Source organism: Sapajus apella, unplaced genomic scaffold (assembly GCF_009761245.1).
Source record: "Sapajus apella isolate SASKATOON/1434 unplaced genomic scaffold, GSC_monkey_1.0 scaffold13, whole genome shotgun sequence".
Lineage (NCBI taxonomy): Eukaryota > Metazoa > Chordata > Mammalia > Primates > Cebidae > Sapajus > Sapajus apella.
In genome coordinates this window covers 34,981,430-34,999,433 of record NW_022436953.1, presented here as the reverse complement: position 1 = coordinate 34,999,433, position 18,004 = coordinate 34,981,430, and the positions used below count along the sequence as shown (strand labels likewise).

The following is an 18,004-nucleotide window of genomic DNA, read 5'->3' as shown; positions in this document are numbered from 1 at the left end:
CACCACCACTACCACCAGCATCACCGTCATCACCATCACCATCACCACCACTACCACCAGCATCACCATCATCACCATCACCATCACCACCACTACCACCAGCATCACCATCATCACCATCACCACTGCCACCACCATCACCGTGATCATCATCACCATCACCATCACCACCACTACCACCAGCATCACTGTCATCACCATCACCATCACCACCACCACCAGCATCACCGTCATCACCACCATCACCACCACTACCACCAGCATCACCGTCATCACCACCACCACCACCACTACCACCAGCATCACCGTCATCACCACCATCACCACCACTACCACCAGCATCATCGTCATCACCATCACCACTGCCACCACCACCATTATCATTGCCATCATCACCACCATCTTGACATCATCACCATCACCATCACCACCACTACCACCAGCATCACCGTGATCATCACCACCACCACCACTACCACCAGCATCACCGTCATCACCATCACCACTGCCACCACCACCGTTATCATTGCCATCATCACCACCACCTTGACATCATCACCATCATCATCACCATCACTCTGAGAGTTCTCAGGCTGAACTTGGCCCTAAGAATGAGCATTTTTATCCCAGCCCACCTTTCCTTGCTTTAAGTAGCCAGGCGGGTCTCCTTACAGGCATGGGGTCAAGACCCCGCCTGCTGGGCTGGGTCCCGAGGTGAGCCTCTTGGTGGTGACACTTACAACAGGGCCTGAATATTCTCCTGGTCGTACCTTTGGTCATGTGGCAGGAGTCCAGCAGGGACAGATGATTGCTTGCACAGTCATGGGGGAAGTAGCTCCTAGCAGGGGAGCCCAGTACTGAAGCCTAGTTTTCAACCTAGCCATGTCCTACGCTCCTCCCAGCCACAGTAGGTGAAAAAGAAGACCATGCCTTCCCCTAGTGAGCAGGCCACAGTAGGTGAAACAGGACAAGACCACGCCTTCCCCTAGTGAGCAGGCCACAGTAGGTGAAACAGGACAAGACCACGCCTTCCCCTAGTGAGCAGGCCACAGTAAGTGAAACAGGACAAGTCCACGCCTTCCCCTAGTGAACAGACTGTGTCCCAGAGCAGCCCCTGGTTTCTCTGGTTCCTCAGGAGAGGGGTGGGAGGTAGCAGACACTGGCTCACACCGATGCCTGGGCAGTCTTTAGGAATCAGGCTGTGTTTCTGTGCCCAAGTGACCTGTACGAAAGCTGTGGCATGTTCTCACTGTACAGCGTGGGTTTAGACCTCCTCAACGAATCCTGCTCTGTTTATGAAGCTCTAAGTGAAAACCCCATCGGGCAGCTCTGGAGAGCCAGGGTCTACTCCGCAGTGTCATCAAGGGCTGGTAGGGACTGTTAGGGGCCCTGAGACCTGGCCTGTACAGGCGCCTGAGGCACCGCTGGGCAGCTGAGCCACACGGCCGTTTCCATCCCAGTGCCCCACCCCGGGGCTCCAGCAGCTGCGCGCCTCTCACCTTGTGGGCTTGGTCCAAGGCCTGCTTCCGGTAGTCCAGCTCCTCATCCAGGTAACCCTTCTGCTTACTGAACAGCTCCTGAAACACAGGAGGACCACGTCTCAGCCCCGGACATCCCACCTGCAGCGCTGAGCCACAGAGCCTCAGGGAAGATGCCACCAACCTTCTCGCTCTCCAGATCCACCATCTTCCGCTGCAGCGCTGCCTCTGCCTCCTCAATCTGCTGGAGCCACTGGGCACAAACAGAACAAGCAGGACAGTGACCCCTAGAGTCCCCCACCCCGGCTCGTGGAGACAGCTGGGAGAGATGCCAGGGCAGCCTGGGTCTTCCTTCCTCTTCTCCTGAGGGAGGGGAGCGCCCAGCCCTCTCCAGGGAGATAGGGCTGCGCTGGCATCATGGCCCTGCCCCTCCCACCCTCCAGCTGTCCAGGAAATCTGCCCCAACACCTTCTCCAGAGAGGATGGACACTGGCTTGGGCACTGGGAGCAGACACGTCTGCAGAGCTCTGCCAGGACAGGCGGGGAGGGTGGCCTGTTTCTCCAAGCCCCTATGTGCCAGGAGCACCCCTTCTCCTTGCTGTGGGAGACCCAGCCCACCAGACAGGTCTGGGCTGGGAGTTGGACTAGGAGCAGGTGGTGGGTGGGTGTCCCCAGAAGAGATCATGGTAAGTTGAACAGAGAACGCTGCCTGTAGACTCAGCATACCTTCCTGTCTTCGGGAGGAAACATAGACAGGGCTGGTGTCAGAGCAAAGTGGAGCTGAATCTGTCCTTTGCGAAGGTGCACAGTGGGTGCTGTCTCACTGATCTCCCAGGGCAGTGGGGCAGTGGACCCCCATCCCGGCCCTCAGACCCTCCTCCCAGGAAGAGCACCTTCTCTGAGCTGGGCAGGGCAGGAGACCCTAGGAGCCCGGCCCCTTCTCGAGTGTCCACACAGCTGCTGTTACCTTCTCGGCCAAGGTCAGGACTGTCCTGGCTTGTATGACGACCACTTGCTCCTCATTGGTCAGATTCTGCACCCAAAAGCAGAACACAGATGTGGTCAGAAGCCATGCCTTCAGGGGTGGGGGTCAGTGACGGGTGCATGGGGAGGCTGACTGGGGATTCTGGGGGCAGGCCACAGCTCGAAAGCGCTTTGACGGACACCTCCCAGCATGTCTGACACCCTTGACTCTTGAGCTTGCTCCCTTGGGGTGCTGTCAATTTTGTTTTCTGTCATCCTCCCCCTGCTGGTAACCACCAGGCCTAGGCAACCAGCCGAGGCAGATGAGCGTGCGCTGCTCCACGCAGGCAGGCAGTGACGACATCCCCAGCAACCGCCGTTGCTCCACTCAGCCTCTGTCCCCACCTGTGTGTAAAGCCAGCCTCTGCATATGCACCTGTGGTTATTAAAACACCACTCAGAACAGTGGTGGGGAGACCAGTTCATGGCTGTGAAATGGTGAATCCCTAGCGGGTTTTGTGCATGTTTTATTCACACTTCCTCCCCACGCAAGGGTCCGTGGGTGGCCCTTCCGGTTAGAGTGAGCATGGCTTTGGGGCCATGTGGACGTGGGCACCCCACACTCTCAGACTCTGCTGCAGCCTGGCCCAGAACAGGGCTGCCCAACTCCAGCTCACAGGAGCGCCGGGGTTGGGTTCCTGGTCCCTGTGGGGAAGGGAGGCCCTTGCTCCTCTCCCAGAGCCTCCCTGATTCTCGCTACTCGCTCCAGCAGCCCTGTCCACGCTGTTCTCTCCCTGGAGCATGAGCTCCCTAAGCCCAGGCGTTGCCTGCTGTCTGCAGCCCCAGAGTCCACCCGGGGTCTCCCACGGTGGGAGGCAGGCTCAGTCTGTAGTCCGTGGTGGGGCCAGCTGCACTCCTGACTCAGGCGAGAACCTCATCCCACGGTACTGGGGCCGGGTGGCCTCGTCCCTCCTGCCCTGCTCCCTTCTCCCAGGGCTGGGCAGGCCACAGGCCTCTCTCCACACTTAGAGTTGGGGAGGCTGAGCGGGTGGCTTCAGGGTGACTGAGGGAATCTACCAGATGTGGTTAAGCTGTGAGGTGCATGTGAAGCTTGCTCAACGCTGACTGCACAGCTGACTGCACAGCCAGGCTCGGAACACTGTCGGCCCGCTGTCTGGAGCTCCAGCATCTCCACAGGTCCCCTGGGCTTAAGCCTGGCCAAGCATCCTCCAGTCCCTAACCTCCTCTGTCCCTGTGCTCTGTGATGATGGCCTCAGGCGCTGCATGATGGCTGCAGGGCCACACGCTCAGTGACACTCTTGGTGGACAGCTACGGGGCTGGACAAGAACCCTGAGATAGGCCTAAGCGGAGCTGAACGTCCACAACTCTGCCACTACATCAGCTCTGTGACTCTGGGCAGTGCCTTTGGGTCCCCAGCTTCTCCAGTTGTGAATCAGAGTTGCCCAATATGGTTCCCAAGGCCCCATGATGGGGCTGCTACCCAGGACTGGACCCCAGAGCATGGCAATAGCCACCCTGCTGTGGCTCTTCTGCCACCTATGACCACAACGGAGTCCCCAGGTCTGAGAGAAGCAGACCCAGATGCAGAGCCTCTCCACAGAAAGCACCCCTGCCCTGTGCCTCTCTGTTCCCCAGGTGTTGGGCGGGAAAGGGGAGAAGGGGGTCCTCTCACACAGGGCCCTAGATTGAGGGAGCGGAAGGTCAATGAATGCAGGATGATGGATGGGTGGATGGAGGGGCCATGGATGGATGGAAGGATAGAGGATGGAGGATGGATGGACAGCTTATGGAACATGGATGAATGAATGAATGGTGGATGGAGGATGGATAAACTGTGGAAGATGGATGAATAGACAGATGGATTCTGAAGAATGAATGAACAAATGAATGCAGAATAAAGGATGGATGAAGGATGGATGGATTACAGAGAATTGATGGAGAATGAATAGATGATTAATAAAGGATGGATGGATTATGGAGGATGAATGGAGGATGGGTGGATGGGTGAAAGATTAATGGGTAGAGAATGGTAGATGGAGAAGAAATGGATGGAGGATGGTGGACAGATGGACAGATTATGGTTGATGGATGAATGGATGGATTTGGGATAATGGATGGAAGATGGATGGACAGAATATGGGTAATGGATGAATGGATGGATTAGGGATAGATGAAGGATGGATAGATGAATGATGGAGGCTGGATGGATGGATTACACGGATGGATGGATACAGGACAGAGGATGAATGAAGGGATGGTATATGATGGACTGACGGGGAGTAAATGGATGGGAGTGGAGGATTAGTGGATGGACGGATAGGAAGTGGATGAAGGGGTGCATTGACTTTGCCCACTTGGTAATTAACATTCTTTCAAGCAGTTTGCTGCAGAAATTGGAACTCTGCCCCAAATGAAACATAGGGGTTATCTACAGAGTCTGCTTCTTCTCCCAAGACAAGGAAGTGGAACCCTAAGGGTCTTGGCTTCTCTAAGAGCAACAGCCCCCATCCCCACACAAGTGAGGAAGAGCTGAGAGACCCTAGAAGCTGGGGCGATGTGATGGGAAGTGCTGTCAGCTAGAAGAACCAGGTGCCCAGCAGAGGCCCCAGTGGGCCCGGTGCAGTGTGAGGAAGCCTCCGATTCTGAGCAGGCTGAGGGCCTTGGGGAGCGTCTCAGGCAGGGTGGCCCATGGCAGGGCTGTGGGAGGCTGGCAGGGCTCCTGGACCCCAGGGGGGCTGGGCTGGGGGTGATGGGTGTGAGGGGCATGCACAAGCCAGGAGAGCGACATACACTTACGGCGTTATCGCCCAGGATGTCCAGCTTCTTCATCAGCTCCGCCACCACGATGTCCTAGGAGGCACAGAGGAAAGGCAGGGGTGAGCAGCACGGGGTGGGCAGAGGGGACAGGGAGAGGCAAGGCAGGGAGGGGTGAGGCAGGGAGGGGCGAGGCAGGGAGGGGCGAGGCTCACTGTCACTCCTTCGGCCTCGCAGTACACCTGCAGGGGGCTCTTCCCATCCACGAAGGGTGTGTGGTGGAAGTTGATGGCAGGTGACTTCCTCTCCCTCTCCTAAGAAAAGAGCAGAGGGTGAGCTGTTCCCCTCCCATCCTTTCCCTCCAAAAGGGCCATGCTGGGGCCTGAGGAACATGGGCCAAGACCGTGGAACCAGGGACCAACACAGCATTTATGAAAGCCAAACTATGAAAGCGCTGGTGGTGGGAGATCTGCACTGGACCTGGACCGGCCCTGGAGGACGGCCCCTGTGTATTCGCTGACCCTAGATGGGCCAAGCAGAGCTCATTATGCCCTGGCCACGCGGCATGGGCAGTCCCCACCCTGAGCCACGGCCCATCCCTCAGTAAATCACAGGGGCTGCAGGGAGTTTCAGGGAGAGCTGCAGGCCGTGTTCCCTGAGGGCCTGAACGGAAGAGCCTCTGGAGGACAGGCCGGCAGTGCTGCCACTGTCCCCACAGGCAGGCCCACTTGGCCGAGGTTGTCCACACGTGGAGTGATCACACAGCTGCCCTGCCCCCGCAGTGGATGGGAGGGCTTAAAGAGGCAACTCCACTCGGACTCCGAGGCTCCAGGTACTGGGCTGAGATGGAGGCCTTGGGGCTGCACACGGTGTTTGGCAGGGGTGGCCCCCATGTGTGCCACTTCCTCCTAGTCCCACGGGTGGACCACCCTGGCAGTGAAACATGAGCACAGCAATATGGCCGCTCATGCCCAGCCTGAACTGCCCGGCAGGATCCCCCTCCCCTCCTTCCTCCTCTTGTGACAGTCACAGCAGAGGATGCAGGGCCAGGGCCAGCAGGGCACAGAATAAGGGCTCACCACGTGGCCCCCACTGCCCTCACTCAGGGGCTTCTGTGAGCAAGAAACAAACGTCTGCCAACCGCTGAGGCCTGGGCACAGCCTCTGGCACGCACCGGCTGCCGCAGGGCCACAGGAGCAGACGGACGCCCGATGTGCCGGCGCCTCAGGACACAGGTGTGGAGCAGACGCTGCATCAGCACCCGTCTTGCTTTTGCGTTGTTTTCCCTGCACGATGCTGAGCTCCACGGCCGATGGCCACGGCCCCCATTTACACATGCTTTGGGTGGCCGGCCTTACCCTCCACATGAAGAGGTGGTGGTTTACGGCCTTTTGCCTCTTTCCTCTCTGACCCAGCCTTTTGGGTTCATGTTCAGGGGCTCGTGTGGGTTAGGAAGGCTGAGGGCTGGATCCCTGACACAGCCACAGGCCACGGCCACTGGCCACCGGCCACAGTGCTGGCCACTGGCCCATACTACCTCAAGCTCCAGGATCCTGAACTCCAGCAGCTCGTTTTGGTCTCTGGCATCCTGCACCTCGTGTCTGAGCCGAGCCTCCTCTGCCTCCATTTGTTTGATCTGTGACAGAAAAGGTGGATGAGGTGAGGGGTCTGGCTCTCTCACCAGAGGTCCTGGGAGGTCAACTCCTGGTGGTCAGTGAGGCCAGCTGGCCAGCCCGGTGCCCAGCCCTTGAAGCTCCTCAGAGCCCTGGGTGCGTTTGGGTCTGTCCTAGTGACACAGCCCGTCCAGTGGTGGGTGGGGCTGGGCAGGCAGTGCCACATACCGAAACCCGGGAGCTTGGAGGCTGCAGCAGGGCCCTGAGCCTGGGCAGGGATGGGGAAGGAGGCTGTGGAGGATAAACGTCTGGAGCGGGGGCTGTGCACCACAAGCCACGAGCCTAGAGGCCGTAGCGGGACTCTAAGCTGGGATGGGGAACGGAGGCCATCAAGGATAAATGCCCCAAGTGGCTCCCCGGTGTCCCTCGAAGCCCAGGCTGTGCCCAGTGGAAGGAGTGGGTACCATGGCTGCCTGGCCACTGAAATTCACCTGGGTACTTAAGGGACTGTTTCAACAGAACCAGTAACAAGGAAACCAGAAGCAGGAGTCCCAGCCCCGTTTCCAAAGTGTAAAGTGACACGGCCCACAGCACGTGTCCTCAGCAGCCTCCGGGGGGGCAGAGTCCACCAGGGGCAGGCAGCTGCATCCATCGCCTGGCGCTGAGGCTGGGGGACTAATGACTGCTCCGATGCTCAGGGGACCAAGAAAAACTAAGAAACACTGCATCCTCTGAGTGAGCCCACCCCTCCATGGGAGCTGAACCCTCCTGCACGGCCAGCTGTGGGCCACTGCACAGTGGGGCTGCTGCAGAACCCCTGAAGGGCCAGGAATGTGACCCACACCCAGCATAGCTGGGGAAAAGCACAGGCTCCAAGTGTGCAGCTGGGCACATATGTATGTGCACAAGCATTTATGTGTGCGTGCCAGCACTTCCGTGCACGTGTTCAAGTGTGTATGCCAGCACTTCCATGCACATGTGCTCAAATGTGCACGCCAGCATTTATATGTGCACGTGTTCGTGTGTGTGCAAGCATTTCCATGTGCAGGTGTCCAAGTGGGTGTGCCAGTGTTTACATACGCATGTGTTCAAGTGTGTGTTCATTTCCGTGCACGTGTTCAAGTGTGCATGCAAGCATTTACATGTGCAGCTGTTCAAGCGTGTTCCCTTAAGTGTGTGTGAATCTCTGCCTGTGCCTGCATTTACATGGAACGCACGGCATTGTGCTGAGCCCTGTGGAAACAGTTTAATTTAAGAGCTGTTCCGTGTGTCCACGGAAACATGGGGGTGCTGTTCACCATTCAAGATGTTAACCCAGCCTAAAGCAGGGCCCCCAAAGGGCATGACCAGCCGTGGGCTGACAGTGGTGCAGGGGCTAGGTGAGACGCCCCCGTTTGTCTGGTGCTCGGTCCTGCTGGCACATCAGACTTATGCGCCAGGCCACCCTGGCATCTCCCCAGAGGGCCACACCTGCCTGGGTGAGATGTTACTGCCTCCTCAGGACACCTGCCCCTGCTGGTGGACAAGTGGGGCGGGGTCACATGGAGCACCCCTCACCCACGCGTGGTAATGGCCCCTGGACCCACAGCCAGCCTCACCCCTGCCTTGTGCCACATCACCTGCGCCCGCAGTTGTGGAGTGCACCCCTCTTGGAATGGTCCCAGACTGCCCAGACCTAACCTAAGTCTAGGGCCCTCAGTGCCGTGACCCCTTTAACCAGTGCACGAGGCAGCTGAGCCAGTCGGGCCTGATGTGGAGAGGTGCCCCATGTGACGCCTGCGCTCCCGTCCCTGCACCCCAGGCAGAAGCGAAGGCCACTTAGAGCAGCCTGGCCACACACTGCATGTTTTGATCTGTTTTACGTCAGGTAAAATTGTCCAGCCCACAATCCTTAGCCAGGGTAGGGGTTGGGTGGGGGTGGGGGCAGCATTTTGGGAGCCTCTTGTCATCCAGGGCCAAGAGAGCCTGGACCTGAGCGTGCCAGGTGATGCCCTGGTGACGTCTCAAACATGCGCTTGCTCAGCCGGGCTGGTCCACAGGCTCCTCTGAGGGCCCTTTCGCTTCCTCACAAGCGTTGCTGGAGACTTCCCTGACCCAGCCAGGCTTTCCACGGGGATGATTCCCACGGGGGTGATTCCCACGGGGGTGATTCCCACGGGGATGATTCCATGGTCTCAAAAGGGCACCTGATTCACGATGCTGTAAGCAGCCCACCCACAGAGCCCATCAGCACAGCAGGACAGGAATGGAGATGCAGCTGCAGACAGGGGCTCTGCCTGGACCGGAGAACAAGCCCCAGCTCCCTCCAGCCAGCGACCGGGTCCTCCTCCCCAGGGCTCCTGACTGGTCCCACAGAAGGGGGTGGAGCGGAAGGGGTCTGGAGCAGAGCCATTCAGAAACCTCAGCCCTGGCTCTACCTTCAGCCCCACAGGGACCACTGCAGCCCCCACGAGCAAAGAGTGAGTCTTCCCAGGCTCCCCGAGGGGTCTGGGGCTCTCCGAGGGGTCCGGGGCTCTCCGAGGGGTCCGGGGCTCTCCGAGGGGTCTGGGGCTCACCTTCTCCACAAGCTCTTGGTTTCTCCGGTACAGCGCTTGCTTCTCTTCAATCCACTTCATATCCTTAAAAATGGAACAGGAAGAAATAAAAACATGGCTAGGGAACTCATAACCAGCGTTTACACTGCGACATGGCAGAACGCAAAGATCGGCCCGGCCAATGTGGAAACGCCCCTTCTCTACAAAAAATACAAAAATTAGCCGGGCGTGGTGGCGCGCGCCTGTGGTCCCGGCTACTCCGGAGGCTGAGGGGGGAGGAAGGCTTGAGCCCAGGAGGTCGAGCTGCAGTAGGTTATGACTGCACCACTGAGCTCCGGCCTGGGCAACAGAGTGGGCCCTGTTGCAAAACAAAGAACAAAAAACAAAGAACACGAAAGGATTCGACGCGCAGCATCTGAAATAACCACCTAACAACCCTCGCCGAACACCTGCGGGTTCACCCATTTCCTCTGAGACGGAGAAAGCCAGGACAGGCCCGCCCAGGAGGCCCTAGGAGGGCACCGCATGCAGCCCCATGGACCGCAGGCCAGGCTTCTGCCCCGGGCCAGGTGCTGGCGACAGACTGTCCTGTGTGGACATCACAGGCCCAGGGGACCCTGAGCCGGAGTGAGCTTGGACCCAGCTGCAGAGCAAGGGTCTCGGGCAGGTGGAGATGACAGTTCACTCAGGGTGGGGGTGTCCGGTCCGTTACAGTCAGGACACGTGGCAGGTTAGGGCGTGTGGGCACCTCGCTGACCATACTCGGGGAGCCCCCACCGGTGGCATTTTTAAGAATAAAGCAAAGTGTCAGGAGTAATGTTGGTTTCTTCAGACGCCGGATTTGTCCCAAGTTTCTTCTCCCCAAAGTCGCATGTGAAGCTCTTGCCAAGTCTGAAGGAGCCAGTTTGGCAGAGGAAGGAAGCGGAGTTCTCATCCTCCTGGTTTCCCACCGCCCCGGTCACTTCTTTCTCCTGGCACACTGTCACAGAGAGAGACTTCACCCCATCTCGAAAAACAATCATTCTCCTGTTTTTTTCTTCCCTTCTTTCAATGCTAGGCTTTTCATGATGCTCAGTTCACATGCTTCGCTTCCAGGACTCCGGGAACTGGCCTTGAAAGGCTGAGCCTAGGGAACAGGTTTCGGAATGTCCCGCACCAGGAGGAACGTGAGCGGTTAAACCACGTTCCTGTCACGGTCACGCTGATGCCAGCCACGCCGCCTGATGCCCGCTGCTCAAGACAGTCATCAGGACAACGCACGGACTGCCCTGACCACGTAGAGTCAGCCCTGGCATGTGACTGCTCCACATCCCCTGCCGTGACACCCTCAGGCCAGCCTGGGAAACGCGATGGTCTCCGTGACGCTCGTCCGCCATCTCTGCAGGTTGCTGCTTCCCGACTACTCCTGCTTTTCCTCCCACTGACTGTCTTGGGCTTGGCTCTTGAGCGGCCAGCAGCCGAGCCTGGGTTCGGTGACAGTAAGACAGCAGTGTCTGCGAAACCCTGTGAGCGCCGGATGGTGCCCCGGGAATTTCGCAGCAGCGCCTGGGAACGGGGCCACCGTGACTGCGGAGGCTGGGCCTGGTGCGGTATCGGCACCACTCTGAAGAGGCGAGGAGGGTGGAGGTTGGCTACAGGTTCCCCAACACTGAATGCTAGGATGCCGGCGATGTGGCACATCCAGGGTTCACGTTACCCGCCTGTCTGTCCATCTAGCAGTTGACAAGTTAAGGACAGCCATGGGCCAGAAGCGGGTGCTGGTGGGGGGCCAGGGAAGCTCATCCCTGCCCCCAGCGCATGTTCACATGCTCTCCCCACCCCACGGCAACATCCTTCAGCCTGGTGTCAGGCCCCAGAGGTCAGAGGGGAGGCTCAGCCTGGGGCCATAGGAGTGGACGCCTCCCCACGGGGCGTGAAGGACCCGGGGTGGTGCGGGTCGTAGAAGGCAGAGGGCAGTGACTCTGAGCAAAGCAGGTTACCTGGGTCGTGGGCAACTTTCTCCACCTGGAGGACGGGCTCCTGGGAACCCCAGGTCAGAAAGTATCTGGTCATTTTCCACCAGCACCCGGGGCAGGACCTGCAGGACCTGAAATCCCGGCCCTGAGTTCAGGGGACTGAGAGATCCTCCAAGATCGAGCCCAGGAGAGGCTGCGTCCAGGCCCAGGCAGAGTCCCGCCTCATACAAGGCTAGCCTGGGATTCCTTCATCCTGGTTCCGGCATGCTGCACTGCGGGGTGACGTGGGTGCTGTGAAGCCCCCAGACCTGCTTGTCTTCAGGTGCAGCCGAACACTCCCCCGGACGTGTGGCCCCCACGGCCACGTGGCGCCTGTGGGCTCACCTGCCCCTGCTCCGCCAGGGCCTTCTCCAGGTCCTCGATCCGCGCCTGTGCCCTCTGCAGTTCGGCCTGCAGCTGCTCACGGGTCTGTAGAATGGGAGGAAGATACATCAAATTTTCTCTAAAAGCCGGACAGACAGACAGACACACACTCGAGGAGACCTCAGAAGAGCCTTTCAGTTAAGCTCATTCAGAAGGGACTGTTCCCCCTTCCTTTGGAAGAAATGCTTTCTAAAAGAGGAAGAGCTTTTTTCTGAGACAGGGTCTGGCTCTGTCAACCAGGCTGGAGCTCGGGGCACAATCTTGCCTGCCTTCAACCTGCGCCTCCCGAGCTCAGCTGATCCTCCCACCTCACCCTCCCCAGTGGCTGGACCCACAGCTATGAGCCATCATGCCCCACCAATTTTTGTATTTTTTGTAGAGACAGGGTTTCACCATGTTGCCCAGGCTACCCTCAAACTCCTGAGGGCAATCCTGCCTCAGCCTCCCAAAGTGCTGGGATTACAGGCGTGAGCCACGGTGCCCAGCCCTAGAGGGAGAACTTTAAGGCGCATTTGAAGCAAGTGATCTCACTTAGATCCCACGGGGCAATTCTGCAGGTTAATTTTGAGGTCCTGTTAGAAGAACCCTTTGTTTACAGGATGACACAGCCAAGGTGGATGATGGAGGCCTCACCCGTGCTCAGCCCTGCGGGTGCTGGCCACGGCGCTTTGTTCAAGGGACCCACCACACGGACGCCCTGGGAGCCCCAGGCAGTCGGGTGCCTGTACGGGAGCTGCCTGCTGCTGTGTGTTCAAGGGACCTTCCACTCGGAGCCACTGGGATCCCCGGGCGGTCGGGTGCCTGTGCGGGAGCTGCCCTGGCCTTTGTGAGTTCCTTAACTGACTTCCCCAGAGCCCACCCCACGTCTGCAGGAAAAGCCCTGGCGCTTTCCACATCAGCACTGGGGTTTGTGGTTTGTGAAGTCCCTCCTGAGAGCCCCTGAGGCTTCTAGCTGAGGTCTGAGCCACCCTTTCTGAATTCAGTTTGCTCTGGTGGCCCCGAACCACGGGCGTTTCACCCCACGGTGGCTCCTGCTCTCTGGGGATAGCTTCTAAGGGAGGGGCGCGTTTAGGGACAAGGCTCGTGTTCAGAGAATCCATCAGCTGGGGTGCAGGTGGGTGAAGGCGTGGCCTGTGGTGCCCCCAGTGCTGGGTCCCAGCTCCCTGCCCCCAGGCTGTCCTTGGCTCTTCCTCCCCCTTCTCTCCCTTAAGAGGCCACAATGGTGGGTGTGAGCCCTTGGGTTGGAGAATCCGGAGCTGAAAGGGGGTTCTAGTCAGTCCTAACCCTGTGTTCCCACACAGGGAGATGGAGCCCACAGGTGGCCACGGACCCCCCCAAGCCTCAGGACCGTGTCAGGGACGGGCCCACGTCCAGGTCTTCAGATGCCTGTCCTCCCACGCCTCTCCACAGCCTCTTCCTTATCCTGAGGCTGCCTCGACTTCCACATGAGGAATGACATTTCCAATTATAATACAGAATCAGACTGTGGGATGCTGGCTAGCCTAGTTTCTTCATTAATCTTTTCTGTATCTTTCAATTTTTAAAATAACCATGTAGTACTTCTTGGCATTAGATTTTCCTCTGATTCTAAATGACATTAAGAAAAATTTTGCATGCACTCTGGACGTTTTTGCTCTGGAAGCAAAATCTTCTAAGTTCTTGTTTTCATGTGGCCCCCAAGCAAATGTTTCTCCAGCACCTGACAGGACAATGGGAGGACAGGATGCTTCCCCCAGCTCCTCTAGCTCCGGGCCAGCTTGGCCGGGAGGACACGGCAGCTGCTCCGCCCCGGCTGGGCTGTGAGGGAGCGAGGCTAGGCCCAGGAGGCTGAGCTGTCTCAGGGCCTCCGTGCTTTAGGATGCTCTGAGCTGAGGCCTGGATTCGTTCCTTTCTCCAAGGGTCATGAAAAAATTAAGTCAAAGTGAAAGAGGGGACATTTAAAGTCCCCCGTTACACAGACACATCTCTCCGAGCCTGAGATGGGGGAGTCCCCTCCAGCACTAGGTGCCTGCTCACGTCAGCATGAGGCGCATGGTGGATGGGGGGTTCTCTCTTCATTTTCACAACACATGTCCCCAGTGAGGTGCACAGGAAGGCAGGAGGAGGAAGCCATGTCACCAGGGTGGTCTGGGTGGATGGAAGGTGAGGCTGGTGGCTCCCCAGGGCACTGGCGTGGACCACGCTGGGGTGCCCTGCAGATCCTCTCCCCTCACCCCAAGGCGCCCATCCCTCACCCAGCCCAGCCACCCTAAGTTGCCGAATTGCCAGACACTGGTGTCTCTGGCCCCACAGGGTGGTCGTGGGGTGTTGGAGGCCAATGGGAACCCCAGACCCCACAGCTGTCTGCTTAGGAGAACCCCTCAGCTCCCCAGGGAAGCAGCCCATACCCCTTCGATGGCCCGCAGGTGCAGTTCCTCCAGGAGGGTGGGGCAGTGAGGGATCCCCGACCCCTGACCCAGGCCCCCCCGCACTGGTGCCTGCACTGCCCTCCATGGCCCGCAGAGGACACCCGCCAGCCACACAGGGGCCTTTCCTGGGGGCTGACACCCAGGTGGGCCAGGGAAGCGGGTGGAGGGGGCTCGGCTGCTGGGGTCCCGCCCCGTGGGGGAGAGGGAAGGAAGAGAGGGCCCAGGGCCAAGGCAGCCACAGCCTGTGACAGCTCAGCCTTTAGGATGAAGGACCTCCATGAGTTTCAACACCTAGCTCGATGCTGCCATGGGTCACCGCCATGCTGCCAAGAGCAGCAGAGGAGGTCCGGAAGGAGGAGACCCACCCTGGGCACAGTGGGCCCCTGCCACTGTCCCCGCCCTGTCTCCCCCAGAACCCTCACTCACACCTGCGCCTGGTACCGCTCTGGGCCCGTCCCTCCCACCTGGGCCAGCTCCCAGCATGGACTCCCAGTGCCTGGTTTTGATCAGCCTCCGTGGCCACCACTGGGACCAGAGGCAATGGCAGGAGAGGAAGGGCCAGGGCCAGAGGGCTGGCAGTGGGGGTGCCCCGGCCGGGGCCACAGGGGTCACGCAGGAAGGCACGAGGGGGCCGGAGCGCACGGTGGAAGTCATGTAGACCTTAACTTCTCGCTCTGCGTCCAGCGTCCCTCCGACCTGCTCCTGCAGCAAGGCGTAGGCGCGCTGCAGGGCCTGGTACTCCATGGTCAGCTGCCGGAACCTCAGCTCCGTCTCCTCCTTGGCCATGCCCTGGAGAGACACAGATGCCACACGCAGCGTCAGCAGCCAGCACCTCCTCCGTCGGTGAGGCCCCAGGGCTTCCCTTCTCCCCAGATATCAAATGGGGGGTCTCTCTAGCAGCGTGAGGGAGACCCTCTCCAGTGTGCGGGAGGGGTGCCTGCCTGGGGACTCAGTGTTATTGGAGAAAGGTTTCCCTGCAGAGGGGAGCGCCAGGCCCTGGGGTGGGAGCTGAGCCTGCTGCACGGTTGAGGCCAGGGTGAGCCTGCTGGGCTGGTGGCTCACCTTGCCAGCCAGTCTGCCCTGACACAGCAGACCCTCTGTCACTGACCAGGCCTGCACACACTCTGCTCTGCTGAAATGTGTCCTGGGAACAGGGCTGGGCTTTGTAAAGGGGGTCGAGCACCCCAGGCAGCACGCCTCCTCCCAGGATCACTCCTGCAGGCTCATGCTGCCAGCTGCAATGCCATCTGCCACCCCAGGGAGAAGGCAGGTGAGCCTGCTGCTGCCTTCGCAGTGTCCCAGGGGGCCCCTGGGGCCGGAAGGGTGGGCCATGTCCTGGAGTCACTGAGCCCGGAAGCCCCGGCCTGGCCCAGTTCCCCGGCCCCACCCTGCACCTGAGACTGCTCCAGGAAGTCTTAGGTCCCCCGGCAGGTCTGTGGCTGCTGGGCCACCCTCCAGGGTCTGCCAGGGAGGCCCAATCCTCTCTGTGCCACTTACTGTAGACACCCCACTCCTTGTCCCAGGCCACAGAGCCTGGGCCCCACAATGCCAAGGTTTCTAGCCTGCTGCTGAGGTGGCTGCCTGGGCCTGAGGTGGCTGCCCTTCTGGGAGAGGGGCTGGCAGGCAGAAACGCCTGAGCTGTTATCAGGAAGAAAACTCCTGCTCAGTGCCCACTCACACTAATGTGGTCTTGGCAGTGGGACCAAACTCCCCGGCGAGTGGTTCAGATCCCCGTGGGGAGGCCCCTTAGGAGGGGAGAGCTCACCACACCCCTCTTTAGAAGGGCGTAGGCTCAATGGCGAGAGGAGGCCTGGCTCAGCCTTCACGGGAGCAGGAGCTGGCCTCAGGCGACACCCCAAGCCACATCACTGGAGCTTCTCACTGTGCCTGAGCCGGCCACCATTAGGTGGGTGCCAGTGAGGGCCACCAAGGGCTTCCTCGTGAAAGCAGCAACCCACCCCCAGCCAAGGCCAGGACCCAGCAGGAAGAGCCTCATTACCTCCTCCAAGTCATCGTCCGGGGTGCACGGGGTCTGGTCCGTCCTGTCCGTTTGGTAAGAGATGGAAGAACCATCCGATTCGAGGGAGGCCTCTTCATCGTATCCAAAGAAGGTCTCCACAACAACCGGCTTGTGACCGAAACGCAATGTGTCAGTTCAAACCCAGACCCAGGCACAGCCCCCTTCTCCCACCTCCTCCTGTGCCCAATGGCAGGGGCTGCAGCCCCACCCCATGGTGCCCTCCCATCTCAGAGGGGCCTGGGTGTGAGGGGGGCTCTATGGCAAGGCTGCCGGGGCAGGTGGGAGCGGGGCCCGGAGTCCTGTGGGTGAGCGGGTCCTGGACCTGCCCTTGGTCAGGGGAATGAGGACCTTCATGGGGCATCGTCCCTGCGGTTCCCTGAGGGTGGTGCCGGGGTCACAGAATTAATGGTGGATGCCTGCCCTATGCAATCTCGTTCCCAGTAATATATTTGTGTGTGTGTGTGTGTGTGTGTGTGTGTGTGTGTGTGTGTTTAAATTTCAGTCCTTGATTGGAATAAAAACAAAAATGGGGCCCTCTGCCAGCCGGTGTGAGAGGCCCTGCCTTCGGGGACCCCCGGGTTCACCTGACTCTGCATCCTTAGGGTCCCCTCACCCCTGCCTTCGAGAACTGCAGGGTTCCTCATCTAGGTTTACAAGTGCTACAAAAAGGGAAGCCAGCCATCTTCCAGTCCCTTCTGCCGTGGCCACGGTGGCCTCCAGGCCTCCTCCCAGTTCTTCTGCCAGAACCTTCCAGCAAACTCCCCCCAGGACCCCAGGGCCGCCCAGCTCCCCCACCCCCTGCCAAATGCTAGCCCCTGTCCTGTGTGCCCCCCACCCTGTGTCCTCCTTCACAGGGCCAAGGCGTGCACTGGACACTTCTAAACCCCAGAGGGTCCCGAGCAGGGAGAGCCTGGACAGCTCCTCCTCCCGACCTTTCCAAGGGCAAGTGTCTGTGACCGAGAGCAGCCGACAATCTAAGAGCCGTGAGAAAACACTGCAGAGTGCCTAAAAGCAACACACACACGTGTGCGTGCACACACACTCACACACATATACACACATACACACTAACACACACATACACACACTCATACACACACACATTCACATAACAATCTATACACTACACACACATATACACACATACTCACATACATATACACACACAAATGTACACACACATACACACTTTCACACACACACACTTTGCATAAAGCAGGAGATGAGTTAGGTCCTTTGGCAACTGCTCCCAAGGCTCCCTTAATAAAAATCACAGGTTTATCACAGGGATTCTGCTGTAGAGAAATGACAACCGATGTTGGCATTTCCTGGGGACGTGGGTCTGCCCTGCGTGGCCTGTGGACAAGCCACAGCCTGCAGGTGTGGCCGGGGACGGTGACCGGCAGGACAGGCACGCATGGGGTGTGTGGCCAGCCAGGACCAGTGAGTGTGAATGGCCGCCACTGCCTGTCCTCAGAGCAATGCGTCCACAGGTCCTGAGAATTCGGACCCCACACAGTGGTGAGGACACGTGTGTCCCGGAGCTGTGGCCTCTTCCTCACTAGTGCTGCTGCTATGGTCGCTACAATTCCTATCTTCTCTGGGAAATTTCAAAGAAACAAGGTTCTTAACATGATAAACAATATATTTATTTTGGGTCCTATTTTGGTCATTGCAATTTGAACAATCTTTAGAAACAATAAAAATTATTGTCTTTTCATCTCCACAGACTGACCCTATTAAGCACACGACAATATGCTCACCATACACCCGCCCCCCCACACACACCCGCGCGCCCCTCTCCACACACGCCCGCGCGCCCCTCTCCACACAC

At 59.0% G+C, this 18,004-nt stretch overlaps 1 protein-coding gene across 11 annotated transcripts in view; it reads right to left on the bottom strand.

Annotated features, from left to right (window-relative positions):
- The window catches only part of JAKMIP3 (Janus kinase and microtubule interacting protein 3), a 97,156-nt gene that overhangs the window by 14,814 nt on the left and 64,338 nt on the right, over positions 1–18,004 (bottom strand). For 8 of the 11 annotated variants that reach the window (XM_032282033.1, XM_032282031.1, XM_032282034.1 and 5 more), the window contains 10 exons: positions 16,150–16,278; positions 14,811–14,939; positions 11,704–11,787; positions 9,386–9,448; positions 6,755–6,853; positions 5,433–5,531; positions 5,254–5,313; positions 2,446–2,511; positions 1,663–1,731; positions 1,500–1,577 (listed from right to left, as the gene is read on the bottom strand). In XM_032282033.1, the coding sequence (XP_032137924.1) occupies positions 1,500–1,577; positions 1,663–1,731; positions 2,446–2,511; positions 5,254–5,313; positions 5,433–5,531; positions 6,755–6,853; positions 9,386–9,448; positions 11,704–11,787; positions 14,811–14,939; positions 16,150–16,278 (876 nt within the window). The remainder of the gene's footprint in view (positions 1–1,499; positions 1,578–1,662; positions 1,732–2,445; positions 2,512–5,253; positions 5,314–5,432; positions 5,532–6,754; positions 6,854–9,385; positions 9,449–11,703; positions 11,788–14,810; positions 14,940–16,149; positions 16,279–18,004) is intronic. The other 3 variants (XM_032282032.1, XM_032282036.1, XM_032282041.1) reach the window with 1 other exon arrangement.